This window comes from Apteryx rowi, unplaced genomic scaffold (genome assembly GCF_003343035.1).
Source record: "Apteryx rowi isolate R43461 unplaced genomic scaffold, aptRow1 scaffold_446, whole genome shotgun sequence".
In the NCBI taxonomy this organism is placed as follows: Eukaryota; Metazoa; Chordata; class Aves; order Apterygiformes; family Apterygidae; genus Apteryx; species Apteryx rowi.
Genome location: NW_020450701.1, coordinates 344,127 through 363,519, shown reverse-complemented (window position 1 = coordinate 363,519; position 19,393 = coordinate 344,127). Strand labels below are relative to the sequence as shown.

The following is a 19,393-nucleotide window of genomic DNA, read 5'->3' as shown; positions in this document are numbered from 1 at the left end:
TATTTTTTTTTTTATATATATATATATATATATATATATAAAAAACTACCGTGATAGGCCATTACATTATAACTGGAGCCAATTTTTGCATTGTTTAAAAACATTCCTTAAACACAAGCTGATCAGAATTATCAGTTTGTCCATACATGTGTATGTTATGAGAAGCATATACTGACAGCTTTTCACATTCTTAAAATTATCAAGGTAATTTACATTATTTTTTCCTAAATATCAAGTGAAGATTAAAAAATGGTGCAAACTGGGACATAGAAAAAGACAAGTAGCTACGAATGTTGAAATACAATCCACTTAGAACATATCAGTGTTTCAAACAGTAAATCACTGAGAAATACCTAATATTTGGCATGATTCCCTCATCCCATTCCCAGAAGGTCAAAGCAAAATTGCCTTTCAAACTAGCAGTGATTATTGCATGTTATATCTTTGGAAAAGCACAGTTTTAACCAAAAATATTTTTAATGCAGTTGAAATGTAGACATATTTATCTCGGGGAGAAAAAAAAAAGTAGAAAATGTTATCAGTAATGTTATCAAATCAATCCAGTTAATTTGTTCCATCCTTGCTTTGAGTAATCCCCCATACCTCACATAATCCAGTTGAGTGAATCGGGTACTTCAGCAAACGTAGGAGCAACATTATGTGACCAGTGACCAGCTTTTCATTCAGTAGAAATCCTTTAAGCATCTCAGTCTTAACTTAAATTAATTTAAGTGCTGACAGGTAAATTAAATTATATTTCAGATTAATATGACAGGAAAAACGTTTATCTCTTTTTTAAACAATGATATACAAAAGACAATTTGCATAGTTACAATTCAAGCACAAAGTCACTGTAAATAGGTACAAAGGCATTTATAAATTTACTAAATTTGCCGCTGTTTGAGCCAGCCAAATCTTATATAGGTATGAATGTAAACCTGAAGGGATTGGGGAGAACAGTCAGTGTTTTTGCTTAAAAAATAGATAAGTGTAGAGAACAGTTTTTAAAGGTTTTTAAAAATATTTTCTGCAGCAGGAACAAACAGTTCAAACCTCAAGGAAAGCCATTCAAAATGCCCAAATTCCTCCTATACAGTAGAGAGAGTTTGTTCATAGGTTTCAAACCTACATACAAAACGAGGCACTAGTTACACTATTTTGGAATGTGTTCACAATACTGCCATTTCAGTCCAACCCAAGATTTCCAGAACACTGTTGGCTTCTAACTTCCTAGGAAAACAGATCTTCAGAAGGTGGTGCATAAGAAAACCCAACAAATGCATCATCTGCCTCTAGGACACTGGCATTAACAATGTTGTAATCAGAAGAAATGCAAACTGAGTATGGGACCATTTCTTCTGTAAACACTGCATCGAAATTCCCAATATCATCTGGTCCAACCTACAAAACAGAAAGATCCATCATTTGTCATATTAATACTGTGTATTAATAAAAAAATGCTTATCCTTTAGCTCTCAATTTAACTCTTGAGGCTCTCTACTTCATGAAATTCTTTCTTCTATAAGTATAGAAAGTTTAAGGAACCACACAACAGCGTGCCTGAAAACATCTATCAAAAGCTTGCTTGTTTCTTCTAGACTGGAGTTTAGCCCAAAGGCTACACATGTATGATTTGACAAACCTAAGAAATATTAAGAAAAGCCTGTTTCTTAAATGACTGTTAGGGGCATGCAAAAACCTAACAAGATCACAACTTCTCTTTCTCCCTTTACCATTAATAATATTTTTAAGTGTTAAATTCTAGCAACAGTAGTGTTATGATAGATCATCTTCCTGGAAACACACCCAAGAATGAAAGCACATTAACATTTAGTCACAGAGAGAAGAGGCAAGGCAGCGAAAGCTTCTTCGCCAAACTCGACAAAAGGTGATGCTCCTATTTGATTTTAGGAAGGTCATTATTTATCTTCTAAGAATCCCTCCTAAATTTTTGGACTAGCAGTCACAGGTTGACTCAGTTTAAACTGATGGGAGAACAAACAAAAAGTAGGGAGGCAACTAAGGCTTAATTTCAAGAAGGCAGGAAACCACTCATTTGTTAAGTCTTCAAATAAGGAAGCTGTCTGTGATTTCTTCTTCTTTGGTCTTCAGACCCCCCCAAAATTGACAATCCTTTGAAAGAAATGACTAGAGGAAACAGTGACACATCAAGGTGAGTTTTAACTCAAAAAGACAGTATGTAAGTGTCACTGCTCAAAAGAGCAGTCAGCACTGAGGGGTTCTCAGCCTTCACCATTCTGATACATAAACACTCTTTCCAAATGGATGAGCCAAAGGCAAGAGGCAGGTATGAACTACAACAATGCACAGCACCTACCACGTTAGGATTAAACGGTGGCGGAATCTTCTTCTGAAGAAGGTCAGTCCAGCTGAGAGATTCGAAGAATGGATGCTTTTGAATTTCAAGCTGCAGTAAGAAATAAAGATTTTAGCTGTTGCAGAAATCCATCCTGTGTACCATAGTAAGTGTTTCTTCAGATTGCATGCATAAACAAAACCTACGGAAGTTAAGTCCTTCATCCACCGAGTCTATTTAGCAATAAAAGCTGTGGTTGGCAAAAAGAGCAATTACAATTTGTTAGCATGCGTCTGCAGACTCGTTTTCCTATCAAATCCAGTTTTTTGTTCAAATCGCCATCTTAAATCAACCACAGAACAAGAATGTTTTTTGTTAGTATTCCTGCTCCTGCCTCCAAGTTTTGTTAGCTTTTATAAAGCAGATCACTAAGAGGCAGCTGCTCTAACAACTCTACAATATGCTTCCTAGTTATGAGGCAGCGAACAGCTATGCCTTTCCAAACAATACTACCCTTTCATCTTACTCCACGCTGCAAACAAGTACAACTTTGTAGTCTAAATGCTCGATTACAAGGTCAATACATGTCCAAGCATTAAGGCCGTGAGAAGAAGACTGTGAAGAACTCACAGTGGAGTGAAGAGAAGAAAAAAGTTCTTCTAGATCACTCCTCACTGCACTGTTCTGAGAACACTTATACTTTCTCTGAACACCTTTTTGCAAACAAAATATTTGTTGTTACACTGGGAAAACACTTGCAAACAGCACCTTTTTCAGCTTTAAAATCATAGCATGCTACTAGTGTTCCTCTCTCTTTGAGGAACAGTATTTTTCACGTAGCCAGTGAAACTGGCATTACCAGAAAATAGCTTTTTCTTTTGATTATTTCACAGTTTCACCACAAGCATCAAATGCTGTATCTCAGTACACCTTAGTGACTACTACACTAGCAATTGTGTTTCCTTTCCTTTGCAGTGCCTATGGGTACTACAGCAACCAAGTTCAAAATATTTATATCCCACAATAATCATCTGTCTCCTATCCCCAAAATCTTTCAGGGCTTGGTGACCACAGCCAGTGTCTTCAAAGATGAAAAAAAGAAAAAAAAAAGGGGGGGGAGATAAAAAAGAGAATGTTCTCTTATGTCTGTATCTATCTTCAACTATTACATCTGTGCTGTTGACAAATTTGGTGATGTCCCTTCAAATGAAGTAGGGCCTGATAAATTAGGACATTACATACAAAATCTTCCCTTGCTCCAAGTCTGCTTTGCCGATCTTTCTCCAAAAGTTCTTCCAGAATAGACCAGGCTGTAAGACTGATTCCTGGGCGCAAAACTAGGGGTTTATGAAGAATATTTTCATACATCTCAGCAACGTCACGGCAGTAAAAGGGAGGCTAAAAATAAAAGTGAAGTTGTACATGAATTTGAAGTCACATTTTTCAGTCACTTTGTTTCATATCTATAGATCAATAATTCTATTAGAAATAAGAATTGCTAATAATGAAGATGAAATCTACCTCTTCTTACATATTAACTTCAAATTCAGAGTCATCCCCTTTGCCAGCTCTCTACGCTAGAAAGCTCTTTTTCCTCCTATCTGCTCTTCTAACATGTTCTCACACTCAGAAGTGGCTATAGATGCCATCCAGATTCAAAGTTCTTATTGAACTTGCTTGCAAAGAACATGAGAGTGGGAAAGCAAATCTCCCTCCCTACTAAAGGTCCTGAGGGGAGGAGACAAAACTGAAGAAAACTAACAGAACAGATTGTTATTAGAGTGATTACATTTGACTAGATAAAGCATAGGGGAAAACCTGTAAGACCTAGGTTAAATATGTATTTTAATTTTGTTTGTTCCAATATTTGGCAAAATATCACTTAGAAGTTTTTTTTCTTTTTAATTGGGTAGTATCACTGCTGATTCAATTTACTCTCGCATTCCCTCAAAGTGATGACTGCTTGTCTTCATTAGAGTTAGTGTTTCTGTCCAGCAGCTCACTGGAAAGCAAAGTTTTAGACATCAAGAGGCAAAGCAAAATCCCAAAGAGGAAAAACAGATGATATCTTATAAAGCTATAAGACAAACTGTTCATCCATTAAAATGAACTGTATCAGTTAGTACTCCAGGGTTACTTCACATGGGGCAGGGGAAGCAACCCCTGCCATCCCCCCATATTAAATACATACCAGCCCATAAAGCATTTCATAAAGAACTGCACCAAGACACCACCAGTCTACTGTGTTGTCATAAGGCTGCTTTTTAATCACTTCTGGTGCAAGATACTAAAAAACAAACAAAAATTTAGCATTAGTCTAGCAATAATAAAACCTAGGTTTTAGTCACATCACAGAAGCATTTTTAGGAGAAAGTTCTTTATAGTGATTATGAGATTGCTAAATATTTATCTTGTCCTTTAACAAACTTGGCAAATACTTCCTCACCATCTGGCCACTTATCAAGTAGGACAACTGTTTTCTGAATTGAAATAATCCTTTCCATACACTATTATTTTGCCAAACTACTTTGCTGCCTCTATTACGAGCTTGTTTTAAATTTCAGATAGGTTCACAGAGACAGCAAAGCACCTTTGAGAGCTGGAACTAAGCAAGGAACCCACTTTGAAGAGGCAGCATCTCCCCATCTGCAGTGCACCCTTGCAGCAAGCTGGCTACTGCCCTGCCTGCTCTGCCATTGTAAGCCTAGATGTTCCCTATCCAGGGATTAGAGATTCTTCTCAATTATGCATCATTTGACTGATTTGTGATAAACATCCAATACCATCAAACACTGAATGACAATGCTAACTGGTTTCCATTTGCCTCACAAGAAATCTACTCAGCATCTCAGAACTAACCAGCTTTACAATACAAGAACAGGCACTTCACAATACTATTCTTTATGGACACACAATATAAAATTACTACGGCTGGATCATCATCTTCTCAGCCCTGATCTGCAGCACACATGAAGTTTCTAACCTCATCTCCTCAGGACAAGAGGATACCTGTTTTGATCATTCTATTATCCAAATTCTGAAAGCTAATTTACAAATAGATGATAGCATTGTCCTACAAGGCACAAATACCATTGTAATGAGGGGAGCTGAATGTTGTAGTTGAAATAGATCAGTATTTCTCAAACTTTCTGAATGCAAGTATCCTCTAAATTATTTGTCTACAGATGACCCTGCAAAAGCATGAACAACAAATGGAGCATTTTGAACTCAACTACTTAAGTTTTTTCTAATCTTTCATAACCTCCTTTGATCTTTTTAGGTGCTGGAACTCACCAAGACACTCAACTAAGTGTTGAGAAACGCTGACAAGAACATTACGCTTTTAGCAGGATCATGAAAGATCTGAATCTAAATCTTGGATTAAAAAAGGCTAATATACAACTGCTATGTTTAGCCTTAATATTTTGAAGAACTCATATTAAGCAATAATATTAACATCCTCTTATATTGCAATTCATGCAAGTCCTATATGTGTGTTGACTAAGTTTCTGAACACCAGACAAAAAAAACCCATAGTTTTTCTCAAACAGGTCCAGAGTTACCAGCATTCTATATACTGTCCTTTGAACTTTCCATATGTTCAACAAATATTGTTTCAGCTCACATTTACCACTCAGCTTTATGGATTCCCACTCTAATGATAAGTAGGAAAAGTTGTTGTCGCATGCTACCATATGTTTTTGGTTTTTTTTTTTTGAGTTCAAATGCTCTTCCAGCTAAATACTACTCCTCACCCATCCTTCACTGCCTTCAAAGTCCTTTTTGTAGTTTAAAGTAAGATTATCAAATTATAGTCATCTCAAGTCAATCTTGGTGTTCCAGTAAATCCATCATATGTGTTCAAGATGTCCAGATTTTAAGTTCTCCAGTTTAGTTTTCTTAGTAAAAAGAGACAAGAAAGTTGAATAAACTCACTAAGCAAGTTCAAAGTTTAATCCATATGCAAAATTTGCTCAGGTCTCAAGTCTTTATAAACTTAACAAAGTTAAGTCTTTACAAACTTAATAAAAATCACTGGCAGGTTAGGGTAAGTAGCTTCATATTAGCAACTCTGTTCAAGGAAATCTGTTGCAGCTGTTGCACAAGCTAGTTGTGTTGTATCTAGCCAGTGGTTAGGAGAAACGGGAAATAATAGAATGTGTGAAAAGGGCTGGGAAGAGGGAGGAAGGAAGAGACGAGTTATGGGGATATGAGTAGTAAGCAGGAGATACTGCATATTAGTAAAAAGGACAAAGCACAGACTTTCAGGAAGCTAGGAATGGCTTGTTAAAAAATGCAAGTCTCCAACAGTACAAAAACTGAATATTTGATTTCCCAGTTACACAAATATTAATAAGACTAGACAAAAAACAAAACAAAACCCACAGAAGTTGTCAACATACTTCTGGTGTCCCACAAAAAGTTGCAGTGGTATCAGAACTTGCAATCCCTTCTTTACAAAGTCCAAAGTCTGTTAACACAACGTGACCCTGTTTAAGAAAGAGTGGCATTTTAAAAACAGAACATACTCAACATGTGAATACATGTGGATATAAATGTCAATTTTGCAAGAGCCTATAGAACATCAAAAATAATGTTGCATACTTACCAGTGAATCTAGGAGAATGTTTTCTGGCTTTAAATCCCTATTAAAAAAAGAAAAAAATCCTTGTATTAATTCAAACCAGCAGTAACTAACACAAAAGCTTCAAAGGCAAGGAAGGACTTCTATTCTTCAGCTGAAAGAAAGCTTTAAGATCTGGTGAAGTCATTATATTCATATTTCCTGTAAGAAGACATAATGTTGTATTTTTTATTTAATAATTTGTCTTCTTTTATACCTCTGCGGGACAGGAATATGTTTAAGAAACTTACCTGTATACAATATTTATGGAGTGTAAGTAGCCCAGTGCACTGGCTATTTCAGCAGCATAAAATCTGGCTCTGTGCTCAGGAAAGGAACGTTCTCTTTGTAAGTGAAAGAACAGCTGTAAAAATGCAAAGAAATAAATAAGAACGTAACACACACACAAAAAAAAATCAGGTTAGCAAGGTAATCTTAAAAGTAAGGTAATCTTAATAGTAGAATGTAATTTTATTTATTGTCCACGCTTTTTTAAATGTAAAATGTAATAAAATTGCTTTTGCTGCATGATAACTTTTGTCATTCCTTTACTTGCTTCCTTTTCTCTCTGTAGCTCAGAAACATATAGGAATTTATTGATTAAATGCACAAGGACACACCCCTAAAAACAAGACTAGCCAAAAGGAACTATACTAAATCACTGTCCTGAGAACAGAGGCAGACAAGGTTAAATCATGCAAGATAGCCTCCTAAAGGAAGATAAACAGGTGTCAAATAAGTCATCTTTTATTTGTACATGCTGCTATTTAAAGTTTTGCATGTAAGTAATTACATAACTATATTCTGAGATCACTTATATGTAGATCACCTAAGGAGATGCATATTCCAGGTTAATCCACACATTCTCTCAACTACAGACAGGCCCCCCCGGCTTCAAATATTTTGAGCAGATACAGAAGCCTGGCCAAAGATTAAATTATAAACATACAGATTAAGCTATACAACATATTAAACTTAAACAAACAGCAAAAAAAACCCAGAATGTTTTCTGCCTACAAGGTTTGGGAAAAAGCATAACACCCCCCTCTCCCCAAACTTTCCAAGCACCTCACTCAACTTTGAAAGCTGTTTTGAATTGTACTGTAGTTTGCCTGGGTGTCAGATTCACCTGGAAGAACGTCAAACTAAGCTGTAGCCCAGAATTCGGAGTAGAGCACCAGGGGTTTGCCAGTATTGTCTAAATAAAACAACAGTACATTAGACCAGAGCGTGGCCCATCAAGTTTGGACTCTGATCATCCAAGGGGTCAGAAACAGATGCTTCAGGGAGCATCACGAATACTAGCAGTAGGCCACGGGAATATGAGTATGTACCCCAGTTCATATGTCATCCTAGTTTATAAACAGACTTGTACCAGCTCGGAAAATAAAGATCAACATATTTTAAGCTTGTCTGTTTATATCCAGCTGCAGGGGCATAATAGAATACTTTGAGATATGCCAAAAACAACTCCTTGGCTCAAACACCAGTTAGATTCCACCCCTTCGCCTCATGTCCTCTTCCAGCTATCAGAGTTCTATCTACAACATCCTGTCTCACTGCTTTACTATCCTGCCTTAAGCAGCTGTAAGACCTTTTAGAAGTATAAATTTTACATCAATAAATTACCAAACTAAAAGCACAGTAAGTGACAAGACAGGCAGCTCTTCTTTAAAGCATGTAGTATGCTGGATAGTTCTCTCTTATAAGGATTTTTCACTATATTTTGTTGTTTTCAATCACAAGTACAATTAATTTGATAGACAGATCCAGATGTTATTAGTCTGCAATATCCCTGATTTTCCATAATAGCTTTTAAAGAAATGGAAGCAACATTTTATGTCCTTCTCACATGTTTATTAGCTATTCAACCGGTTCATACACGAGTTTCTTGAGCACTCGTGGAAGTACTTGGTATTTTGAAAACCAACAGGTCCCCAGCTAAAGGCAAACTGCTCCAGAACATTTTATTTAAACATTTACAGACTTTCTCCATGCCTTTCACAAGTTTTTCCCCAGGTTACTTATTGACTCCTCAGATTCAATAGCACTGCTTCAAGAAAAAGAATCCTGAGGATGAGGCTATTTGGTAATAAGTAATTAGACCATGCAAAGCCACAAAATAATCCTGAGGCTCCCAATAACATCAAAGTAATAAATTCTGCTGCCTGTTTCCTTCCTTCCACTTTTGAAAGATTAGCATCTCAACTAATGCAGGTGCAAGAGCAAAAGACAGTTTTACATGGTGAAAAATGTCAACATATAATTAATTCATAATAGAGGTAAATTTACAGAACTGTAAAAGAGAAGGTATTTATATTTGACAACCATGGATAAATTCTGGATTAAAGTTGTTGGTGAAAAGAGGAATAGAGTCTGTTTAGCTACTGAGGCCGATAACATCATTACTCAAAAGATAAAGTAATAGGATTTTCAAAACTTGGGAGAACATTTATCACAGCACATTATAAAGGCATATTTTGTTCCTTCCATCTAGAATTAGCAGAATAAAGACCAAAACCAAACACAATAACTGCATACCTCTCCGCCATTAACAAAATCCAGAACAAAGTAAAGCTTTTCTGTTGTTTGGAAGGAGTAATGTAATCCAACCAAAAATGGATGTTTCACATTTTTCAGAAGCACGTTACGCTCAGCCATAATATGTTTTTGCTGTAAGGAAGCAAAAGGTCAATAAGTAATGAGGAAAAAAATTTAATTAAGGGAAAAAGAAGGGGAGGGAGGTGGAAGAAAGCATATTTGTCTTCACCTCTTTCCTGTTAAGAACAATTTTTTTCTGCAGCACTTTGACAGCATAGTATTTCCCATCCAGTTTTCGTTTTGCAAGAAGAACCTGTGAAATTTGAAACAAAGGAAGACATGTGATTGTTGTAGTTCATATTAATAATAAATTTATAACCCCAGCATAATGGGAAAGTATTAATGCTATTTGTTCACAATACAGTTTCTTTGCTTTTAATACAGTCAATGAGCAGTACAATTACCAATAGAGAAAACACTTGGAGTCAGCTTACAGTTCAGTAAAATCTGTCCATATAGTGATATCATGAAGGGCTGAATTATAACAAATATTTTGCAGGACCTGCTGAATCTGTCTTCTGAGATGAAAACTGATAAAAATGGCTGAAATTGTTGGAAGGTAAATTTATGAAAAACTACAACTTTTAAAATAACCTGAAAACAAAGATTCCAAGAGGGAGTCTCTGTTACATCTCTCTCTGTAGGGCATCAATCTTAAACTCACTTTTGGGGGGGGGGCGGGGGCTGTTGCTTACACTGCTCCATAGTGTTTGACAAAACACCCCATTCCAACACAGGGAAATCCAGGATTCGAATTCCAGCTGCTGCATAAGCACAGGGGTACCTCCTTTCCTTCCTGTTGCTCTTAACAAGAAAGGGAAATGCTCTTCTGTTACAAGACTGCCTTGGTCACTTGTTGGGAGTACAGCTGCCACATCAGAAAGAAAAAATGGCAGGGCTATAAAGAGGAGCAGCAGGTATCCAGTACAACAGCTTATATGCCTAGACCAAACACACAATACCACTTCCAAAGCCTCTGGCCCAGTCTCTAGCTATCAGTAAGCAGGAACGAGACACCAGCTGATATCCTTGTACCAGGACGAGACACAGTAATAAGAAAGCTCACCTTGCCAAAGCTGCCTTTCCCAATAACTTTCAGGAAATCAAAGTCTGTTGGTTTAGCCCTGAAAGATATTCAGGAAGGAGACAAGTTATTTCAGTAGAAATTACAAACTTCATAGCTGTATAGCAGTCTACTTTTATAGCACTTGAACTGATAAAGAAGCACAAGTCTAAGAAGTGCAAGTCAGAAATATTTTTGTCACCAAAACAATTATCCATCTTCTCAACTTCCAAAACAGTTACATCACTATTCACCTCTTCATTTACTGACTCCAAAGAGAAATACTCTCAGAATTTCATTTCTTACTGCAGCCTATTAAGTCTCACATTTTCTCCTGTTAGCACAGAACAAATCAGTGAGGAAAGCAAAACCCAAACAGCAGTCATCTCTTCGAGGAAGATGAGAAAAGCACAGATTCACACAGAAGTGAGAACAGCAACTCTAAAGAACACACCAAACAGAGAAGCAAGTTATGACTACTGTGACTAGGTCTGTAATATCAACATGGTAACTTGCTCCTTTGTCATGCATTAAGACAAACTTGTTTTCATAAACTTTTCACATTCTTTTCATAACAGTTGTGGACCACTCCGCAAAAAAGAGAGGTCATCTTTGCTGTAGCATCCTTAAATAAAAGGATAGCAAATTAACAAAACATGAAGGTGAAGAGGAAAAAAGTTTAAAAGAGGGTTGTTTATTCAGCACAGGATTAAATGTTTTGCTTCCTCCTGAGCAGTGCAAATCAACAAATAGAGGCATATAACCAAAGAACTTTTCATACTATTAACAATTACATTCAGTTTATGTTTCAGTCAGACTTACTGAGGGTTTCCAGATGGTCCCAAGTTGATATTCTGTGAGGTAGAATTTAACTGTTGGGAGAGACAAAAAAAATTTTTTTTTTAATTCTCTCTTATATTTCAAACAATATTAATTTCAAAATACTCTAATAATTTGCTAAGTCCAAACCTCCACACTTGTTATGTTAGATATTTAAATATGTCTAACATCCAGATTGGGCACTTCCTAAGTTGAAGTATCTGGCCATCATTATCTTTTCACAAAGTATTATTTCTACACACATCATATTGATGCATAAAGGTAATAAAACAATTTTGTGTCCAAATCTAGAGGACAAGGTTAGGAACAAAAATTTACATCAGCCCCTTTAAATTAACAACTTGTTCCTCATCCAGAACTTAACCCTTTCTGCATTTGCTCTAGGAATATATTTTCCACCTTTTTTTTCCCCTGAGTTCTCCAAGATCTTGCCAATAATATTATTTTAAAAAATCCACCATTTATGCAAGAGTCTAATTAAAGACATAGTACTTAAAATAAAGAAAAGAAAAAAAAGAAAATGCCACCAACCTTTCCTATCCTGATATTAAAGGTTAATTAACTTAATTCCAGGAATGGCAAGGATGTTGCCAGTACTAGTACACACCCAGACAGACTTTGGAAATTACAGGGAGAGGAGAAAGCCATTTCCATTTAAGTAACTTTCTCCATTTTATTTTGGTTTTAAATAAGAAAAGCAATGTTTTTACCCTCATTGTGCTTTGGGAGTTTATCAAAGAAAGATAAATTGTATTCAAAGACAAGTTATCTGCAGACAGGCTAGTGGGCACGACAAAAATCAAGAAGTCCTATAAAAGGAGAGAATGTCATGACAAAAGCAAGAGACATGACTACTGCACTAACAAGAAATAATTGCACAACAGTACTAGGCAGATTTTAAAGAGCTACTATGTATGTTTTATGATGTCTTTTGGAGGGCTTCATCACTTAAGCTAAGGGAGAGAGATATTCCTCTATTAAAAAGTATGGCTCAGGACTATGCATTAGCTCTCTTCCTATTTTGATACTTGTTGTGGAATGACCCATCATTAATTTTCCACTGAAAACTTAGGTCTTTCCACACTACTAAAAATCTGTTTCAAAGGAGAGGAGGAAAATATTGCTGTACGCATACTGGGATGCAGTGCTGTGGAACACTTCAGAAAAATAAAATAGACTGGCGTCTTTAGAAGTGAAACTTTCAGAAAACAGACTGGATTATTTGTGATCCACAGCAGATTTAAATAAGACGACTCTAATCTTAGTACTTCTCTTTTACTGAGTTGCTGCTAAAGAAAGTTACATTTGTATGCCAAGTAGTAAATCATAGAGGAAACAAGTTCAATTATTCCACTTCTGTCTTCCTAGAAATATTCCTTTTTCAATCAGGACTGCTCTAAATTAACTTCCAGGGAAATTCACTTAAATGGCATTTCTGTAGTGACTTTTGTGACAAAAGAGGCTTGAGAACTCGCACAGTGTTAAATGTGAATTGAAATCAAATCTATCTTTGCTCCTGAGTGACTTTTAGAAAGACTGACTTTTTTTCCCTAGAGAATTAGTTTTCTGATCCTCTTTAAAGAAGCAAACAAACAAAATAAACAATTAAACATTCGATCCCTCCTGCTTCTTGCCAGATGCCCTTAGCAAGAATCTTTGAAGAGACTGAAAAGTTGAGAGCTAAGCTATGACTATAGCTGTGTTATTTCACCCGTAGTAAGTGGGGAAGAAGCGAGACAAAGCTAGGTAGTCACTCTTACCCCCTCTGCAGTTCACATCTGAAAGGAAAGTATCGAAAGTATCTTACAGCCCACAGTGAAACAGTTTTGCTTAAAAGACCACAGACGTGATTTATTGTGAAACCAGCTTGTAATTTTCAGTAAATAATGTACTTAGATTGCCCTCAAGTAGTTGAAGTTTAGAAGACTGGTGTACTTCTGTTTTATTACCTTCCGATTGCTCCTTTCATCTTCATCTTCAGATGGATCCGACTGGTGTTTTGGGTTATCCATCTGAAGAAATGCTCTGACATCTGGGCTAGAAACACAGTTAAATGCATTAGGACACCAATAACCTACATGATTTTCAGCCATAGAAAAGAAAGAGTAATGCCTTAAACAGTGGTGGACAGAGGAGATCCTCATCATAAAGTTTACACTTAAATTCTGGTAATTAAGGATGGTGTACAAGAAACACTTTTGTAGCAACATAATTCAATTGATGAAAATATTATATACAGTATATAAAAGTTTCCACTTGTGAAAGTTTGACATGGTGAAGTACACATGTTCATGAAGACCTCATGAGAAAATGCTCTGCACAACTGCATTTGAAGGTAATTATTAGAAGAAAAAGAACTATCCAAGTTCTAACTGGCTACCAACTACCAGAAAACCATTTTTCTTTCAACAACTGAAGAATTAAGAGTCATTTTTAGTTTTCCAAAATTAATGAGATGGTGCAACACAATACAGAATGAAATACATCATCTATAACCCATAGAGATGCACATCCTGAGAGATACATGGTAGTAACGTTCCTGGTCCCAACAACTTTAAACCAGAATATTCATCCTTTTGTATTCTAAATGAATTCCAGCTGCGCTGCCAAGACAAACATAAGAAATCCTTCCAGTCAGCTGCATGACAAAAACTGCTCTCCTTCAGGAACTGACAAGAGAAACTGCAAGCTCCCGACAGTATCTGAGGAAATAAGTTTTAATTGCAGCACTGGTATCCAGCTTCTATTTTGGTGGGGGTTAGGGAAGGAAGATTGGGGCAAAAGAGGGAAAATAACAGAATTCTGGGAATCTGCCCCCAGGAAGCAAGGCTTACATAACAGCACATTGAGAAGAACTTAATATCTTAACGACAGCACAATAAGTGATAATGTAACACAAATAAGGCAAAATTAATTCCTAAATAAATGGGTATCACTTATATCCTGTATCTCAAAGAGATGCCTTGAATCTGTCAACTTCCTTCAGCTCACTAAAAGATAGCAGCTTATTAAAGAAGCGTCATACCTAAATTTCAGAGATTAAGCTCTTTGAGAAGGTCTCAGGACAACCAACCCAGAGACAGGAACCTCTGCATGAGCCATTCAGTACAAGAACACTGTCTTACCACATAGCTGCTCCTTCATCTTATCATTAGTGTATATAAAATAATGTAGTTTTATAACAGAATCAGATGCAATTATTTTGCTTTCTACAATCTATTTTGCCCTTCACATGTCTGCAAAGCGAGGCTCAAAAGTGAGAGATGAGCTGTTTCTGACATTTCTCCAGCTACTGTATTTCATATTAGCATTATTGAACCTAACTCATATCATACGCTTATGATCTGCGAAATCTTACTTGTATTTCTAAATCCCATTAAACATCTACTTCAGTTATCTTTAACCTGTTAGATTTAAAGTATAAGGACAAGACTGTTCAGTTTCACACCCACTTCAGTTTAATTCTTCCAATCTTACATAAATTCCAAATTCTGATCTATTTTATGGTATGTTTTGTATCTTGAGTCCAGGAAAACAAAAATCATTGTGGTTTGAATATTGTAGTAATATTGACCCATGATGTAGTAATTTTCTAACTTTTGCCTATCATGAAATCAAGAATAAAAAGTGATGATTAATGTTTTTCACTAGACAGAGTAACAAAACCTGACTTTAATTACCTTTCAGCATTATTTTAGACAACTGGCTGATTAAATAGAGCATGCTGTAATACATCTCAAATAGTTACTATAGTAACTTTGTCCATGAGCGAGTTCATAGCAAAAATCAGCTCAGGCTGAAATGCTGCTATACAGCTGAAGGGTATTCAACGATTTCTACAAGGTGTGGCAACCGGAGGCATAACTGATCAATGTTACATGATCACACCTGTAATTTTAACAATTGAGGAAATTATACAAAAAAGTGGTGATTAAAAAAGTCTGATGTACCATGTTCTTAGGCAAGACTGCAGTGCATTGTGCAAAATGCTGTACAGATTGGTAAGATTTCTATGTTATATTAGCTCACATTCTGTATTAATTCAATGTGTTTTAAAACACACTGGAACTACTCCTAAGATAGCTTCACGTATCAAATTAAAAGGATTGCAAAATCAGTTTAAAAAGGAATGCTCAATATACCTTGCATATATGCTATCAGCAAGTGTTTTCTGTCTGGCTTTCCATGATGGATTGGATAAATTTAGTTTATGGATTACCTCCAAAATCCATGAAGGGGCCCCAAGATCTGCCTAAATATGGCTCTTCTGTGATACTAGCCCTGCATTAGCCTTCCTGCGTAAATACATGAAGCCATAAAGAAATTGTGGACATACTCCAAGATTCATGTAACTTTTGGGGCTTGTTCATATTTGTGGGTAAAATGGTAAGATTAATTGCCAGTGACAAGATGTTGGCGTTCAAGACACATTTCATTTAAATAACAGTGCACAGCTCCCCCCCTTCTCTACACACACTTAAAAACTGCTGTCTTTTTATGCAAAATACAGGCCCCAAAAGCCATAATGCACTGGAAGATTTTAAAAGAATAGATTAACATAATGAGAGGTTTCCCCTCCCTGATACGGACTGCACAATCTTATGATCCAGGGCTTTCATATTCATGTCCATCTGATTCTGAAACCGGAAAACCTAGTCACTCTAATTCTTTTCTAGTGAACGAATACAGATCCCAGTTCTTACTTCAGGTACTGGTAGCTCATTTCCCAAAGAGGTTGCAAGCTATTGTTATCCCCAAGTTCTTCTTTGACAGTTGTGCAAATGTGCCAGTTTTCATTAAGGAGCTACTTAGGACTATTTTGAAATCATCGTTACATTTTTAATGCATCCTCTATTATACATTTGGATTCAAACAGGTTTTCTTTGAAAGTGTTGTGCTAGACAATTAAATACATTATTTTTTTACAGTGAAGACCTACAACTGAGCGGGAGAGCAGCCCAACCGGAATAGTTGCCCAGTGGTTTAGGCAGCCTCACACTGCTCGCAAGGAACAAACTCCCAGCTCCTATCCAGCATATCAGTCAGAAGCCGGGGAGGCATTATCAGATCTCTACTCCTTATGACCTCTTTTTTTGCAGTATCTGTATTCTGACAATGAGAGAAAGTTCTCCTTCAAATAAAAGTTAGATGAGTAAATGGAGCTTGAAGCTGGTCCACTTAATTCGCAATTTGGCCTAAGCCAATAATCTATCTAGCCCAGTATTCCACCTGACTGTGATTACAGGAAAATCCTGAATCAACCATTACAGGGTGTCTCTCACCTCTCTAATTCACTTTATTTTTTTGCTGGGTTTATTATTGAGAAGTAAGGTTTATTTTTGATACAGTATTCAAAGAACATGACAGACTCAAGAACAATATCTACTGAAGAAAAAAAAAAAGAACATCTCTCAGTGCTGCATTTTTCAGAGAATAATGTAAGCATTACTGTCTTGGACATACCGAATCTGACATTCATGCTTGTCAATTCAGCCATTCAGGTGCCTTCCCTTCCAGAAATGAGGAAGCTGCCACAAACCATCCTTAAGCTTTCACTAAAACAGTTTTCCTAGGCAGGACTGAAAGTATGACATGCTGATACTGGTTTTAGTGCTTAAAAGATTTAGTGGAAGGTGGACTTCCTTAAATCTCTCTGAGAATACACAGAGTGCTCAAAGTCTTCCTTGCATATTACTAAATTATTTTACCTAATATCAAATTTAAATAGCTTTTTACAGCAAAATAGCCCACATGCTTTCTTGAACTATCTGTAAAGACTTAGTTGCCACATATCCCTTTAATAGTCTCCAGCAGGTTTTACCCCTTCCCCCCCACCCCCCAAAAAAACCCACTCACACCCACAAAGTAAAGTTCTGCTATTTCTTCGCTGCTAGCATTTATTAGCACATAGAAATGCCACAGATTATGTAATTATTAATATGATTTGTTGCGATGGAGTACTGCAAAAAAGGGACAGCTGACTCCTTAAAAAATAAAGTATCTCACAGTTATTTAAAAAAATACACCACAGAAATACTATGAAATGAAATGCTTTTGCATTGAACTATGAATCTATTGCTTGTTTTTTCTCCCATGTAAATCACTGTTATTTTAAGGGTGGGGAGGAGGAGGAGAACAGCACAATACAAACTTTAATTTTCTTTTAATTATGGAATTCTGCCTAATAAGCTTTTTATTGCTATTTTTTTTTTAAACACACTTTTGATAGCACCAAAGTCTTTACAATCCCTATTTTTTAATATTGGTTTAAGTTAGTTTTCATGGATCAGACAGGCTAAGTGCCATGTTAAAGAACTTAACAGTCAAATGCATCTGTAGCTGAATCTACAGCACTTAAAAACTCACGAAAATTTAAGGAGGCAACTGGATTTGAATTTTGTTTGTTTGCTTTTTTAAACAAGCACACAATTTTGTGATGTGTATTAAAAAAAGAAAAGCACTGTTTTACCTTTGGAGAACGAATATAAGATGTTTTGAGACAAAATATTTGGTAGTTGAACATACAGACAACCAAACAGGGGAGGGACTGTAGGAAAGAATACCTTTTTTTTTAAATTTATTTATCAATTTAACAAAACAGATTAGCTTCCAACAGCAGTTATTTTAAACTGCTTTTCATTCTTTCCCAGAGAAGGACAATGTTATGATCAGCACCCTGACACTATTTCCTTTACTGGAAAACGATTCCATCATAAAGACTTTGTTTTGTTTAAAAGTTTTTTCCACTTGTCACAAGGAAGTATATATAAAATGCTTCCAAAAAAAAAGGAAAAAAGAAAAAAGGAAGTACGTATTTCAGGTTAACAGGACATTAAATAGTTCACTTGTTGGAAAAAAACATCTGACTGCACACTGCAGCAGGATTCCCTGCTGGAGATTGTTTTGCTTTCTGTGGGAAATGAGCAGTTCCACAGGCTGTACAGACAGACAAGTTAAGCAGAGCATATGTACTGAAGAAATTGACTCATCACTAAAGCCAAATGTAGAGCGTCACTGTTTTACTATTTTTAAGCAACAATGAAAGCTTCATGGATGTATTTACTTTTTAAGTTTAAATTGATTAGGAATAGATTTAAACTTAAGGAAAAATGTTGTTTACCCCCAAAATCAGTCCACACACAAAACCGGATTTAACTGGAGCTGTTTAAGGCACTATTACCATTTCTTACTGATTACTGTCCCACTGATGGAGGTTAACACACCTACAGTGTGGAGAACAGTTTGCGTGGAAACTTCTTCACATGCTTCAGGCAGGTCAGCTTGGTTAGCCCAAGCCACCTACATAAGCTGATTAAGCTACCTGGTTAACACGCTTAAAACAAATTCTGGAGCGCACACATTAACTACACTAACAGAATCAGGCTGGAAATGACTTTCTCCCAGAAGGGCAACATAATCAGCAAATAATGGTGAAGTTCTCAAACAACACAGCTGTCAGCAAAACAAACACCTGCTCTACAGCAACAGAGTTCACACTGGAATCTGCACCCCTTGAACTGAAAATCAGGTAATGAGATGTCTGCAAATTGATTTGTAGGTAAGTTTTGAGAAAACAAAAACATTTTCTATTGTTCATCAGTCTGTCTAGATTCTTCTTATAGGAAAGAACCACCATATTAAAGATTAATTATTATACTTAAAAGCACTGAACAGGTACAATGTATTTTCTAGTTAAAAGTACTTAATTTGCAATTTTGTATTTGGCATCCCATATCATTTATATAGTCCTTACAAAATGGAAGTGAAACTACTTACTGGTTGCATAGTTCTGGCTGTCTAACTAAATTTTGAATGAATTCATTCAGTCCTGCTCTTCTCTGTTTAATAAAATCTGAAAAAAGATAGATTTATTAGGAATGATCAGTCAACTCATGAAAAAGACTTATTTTCAAATTTGGCTTTTTTTTTTTTTTTTTTTTTTTTTAGG

General features: G+C 36.1%; 1 protein-coding gene across 6 annotated transcripts in view; it reads right to left on the bottom strand.

Annotated features, from left to right (window-relative positions):
• Positions 1 to 763: 763 nt before the first annotated feature.
• Positions 764 to 19,393, bottom strand: part of LOC112971517 (serine/threonine-protein kinase Sgk3) — a 61,396-nt gene continuing 42,766 nt past the window's right edge. For 4 of the 6 annotated variants that reach the window (XM_026077046.1, XM_026077047.1, XM_026077045.1 and 1 more), the window contains 13 exons: positions 19,222 to 19,297; positions 13,395 to 13,482; positions 11,428 to 11,477; positions 10,609 to 10,666; positions 9,712 to 9,795; positions 9,483 to 9,614; positions 7,193 to 7,305; positions 6,927 to 6,963; positions 6,721 to 6,807; positions 4,509 to 4,604; positions 3,560 to 3,715; positions 2,339 to 2,428; positions 764 to 1,401 (listed from right to left, as the gene is read on the bottom strand). In XM_026077046.1, coding sequence (XP_025932831.1) covers positions 1,231 to 1,401; positions 2,339 to 2,428; positions 3,560 to 3,715; positions 4,509 to 4,604; positions 6,721 to 6,807; positions 6,927 to 6,963; positions 7,193 to 7,305; positions 9,483 to 9,614; positions 9,712 to 9,795; positions 10,609 to 10,666; positions 11,428 to 11,477; positions 13,395 to 13,482; positions 19,222 to 19,297 — 1,238 coding nt within the window. In that variant the 3' untranslated portion in view covers positions 764 to 1,230. The remainder of the gene's footprint in view (positions 1,402 to 2,338; positions 2,429 to 3,559; positions 3,716 to 4,508; positions 4,605 to 6,720; positions 6,808 to 6,926; positions 6,964 to 7,192; positions 7,306 to 9,482; positions 9,615 to 9,711; positions 9,796 to 10,608; positions 10,667 to 11,427; positions 11,478 to 13,394; positions 13,483 to 19,221; positions 19,298 to 19,393) is intronic. The other 2 variants (XM_026077049.1, XM_026077050.1) reach the window with 2 other exon arrangements.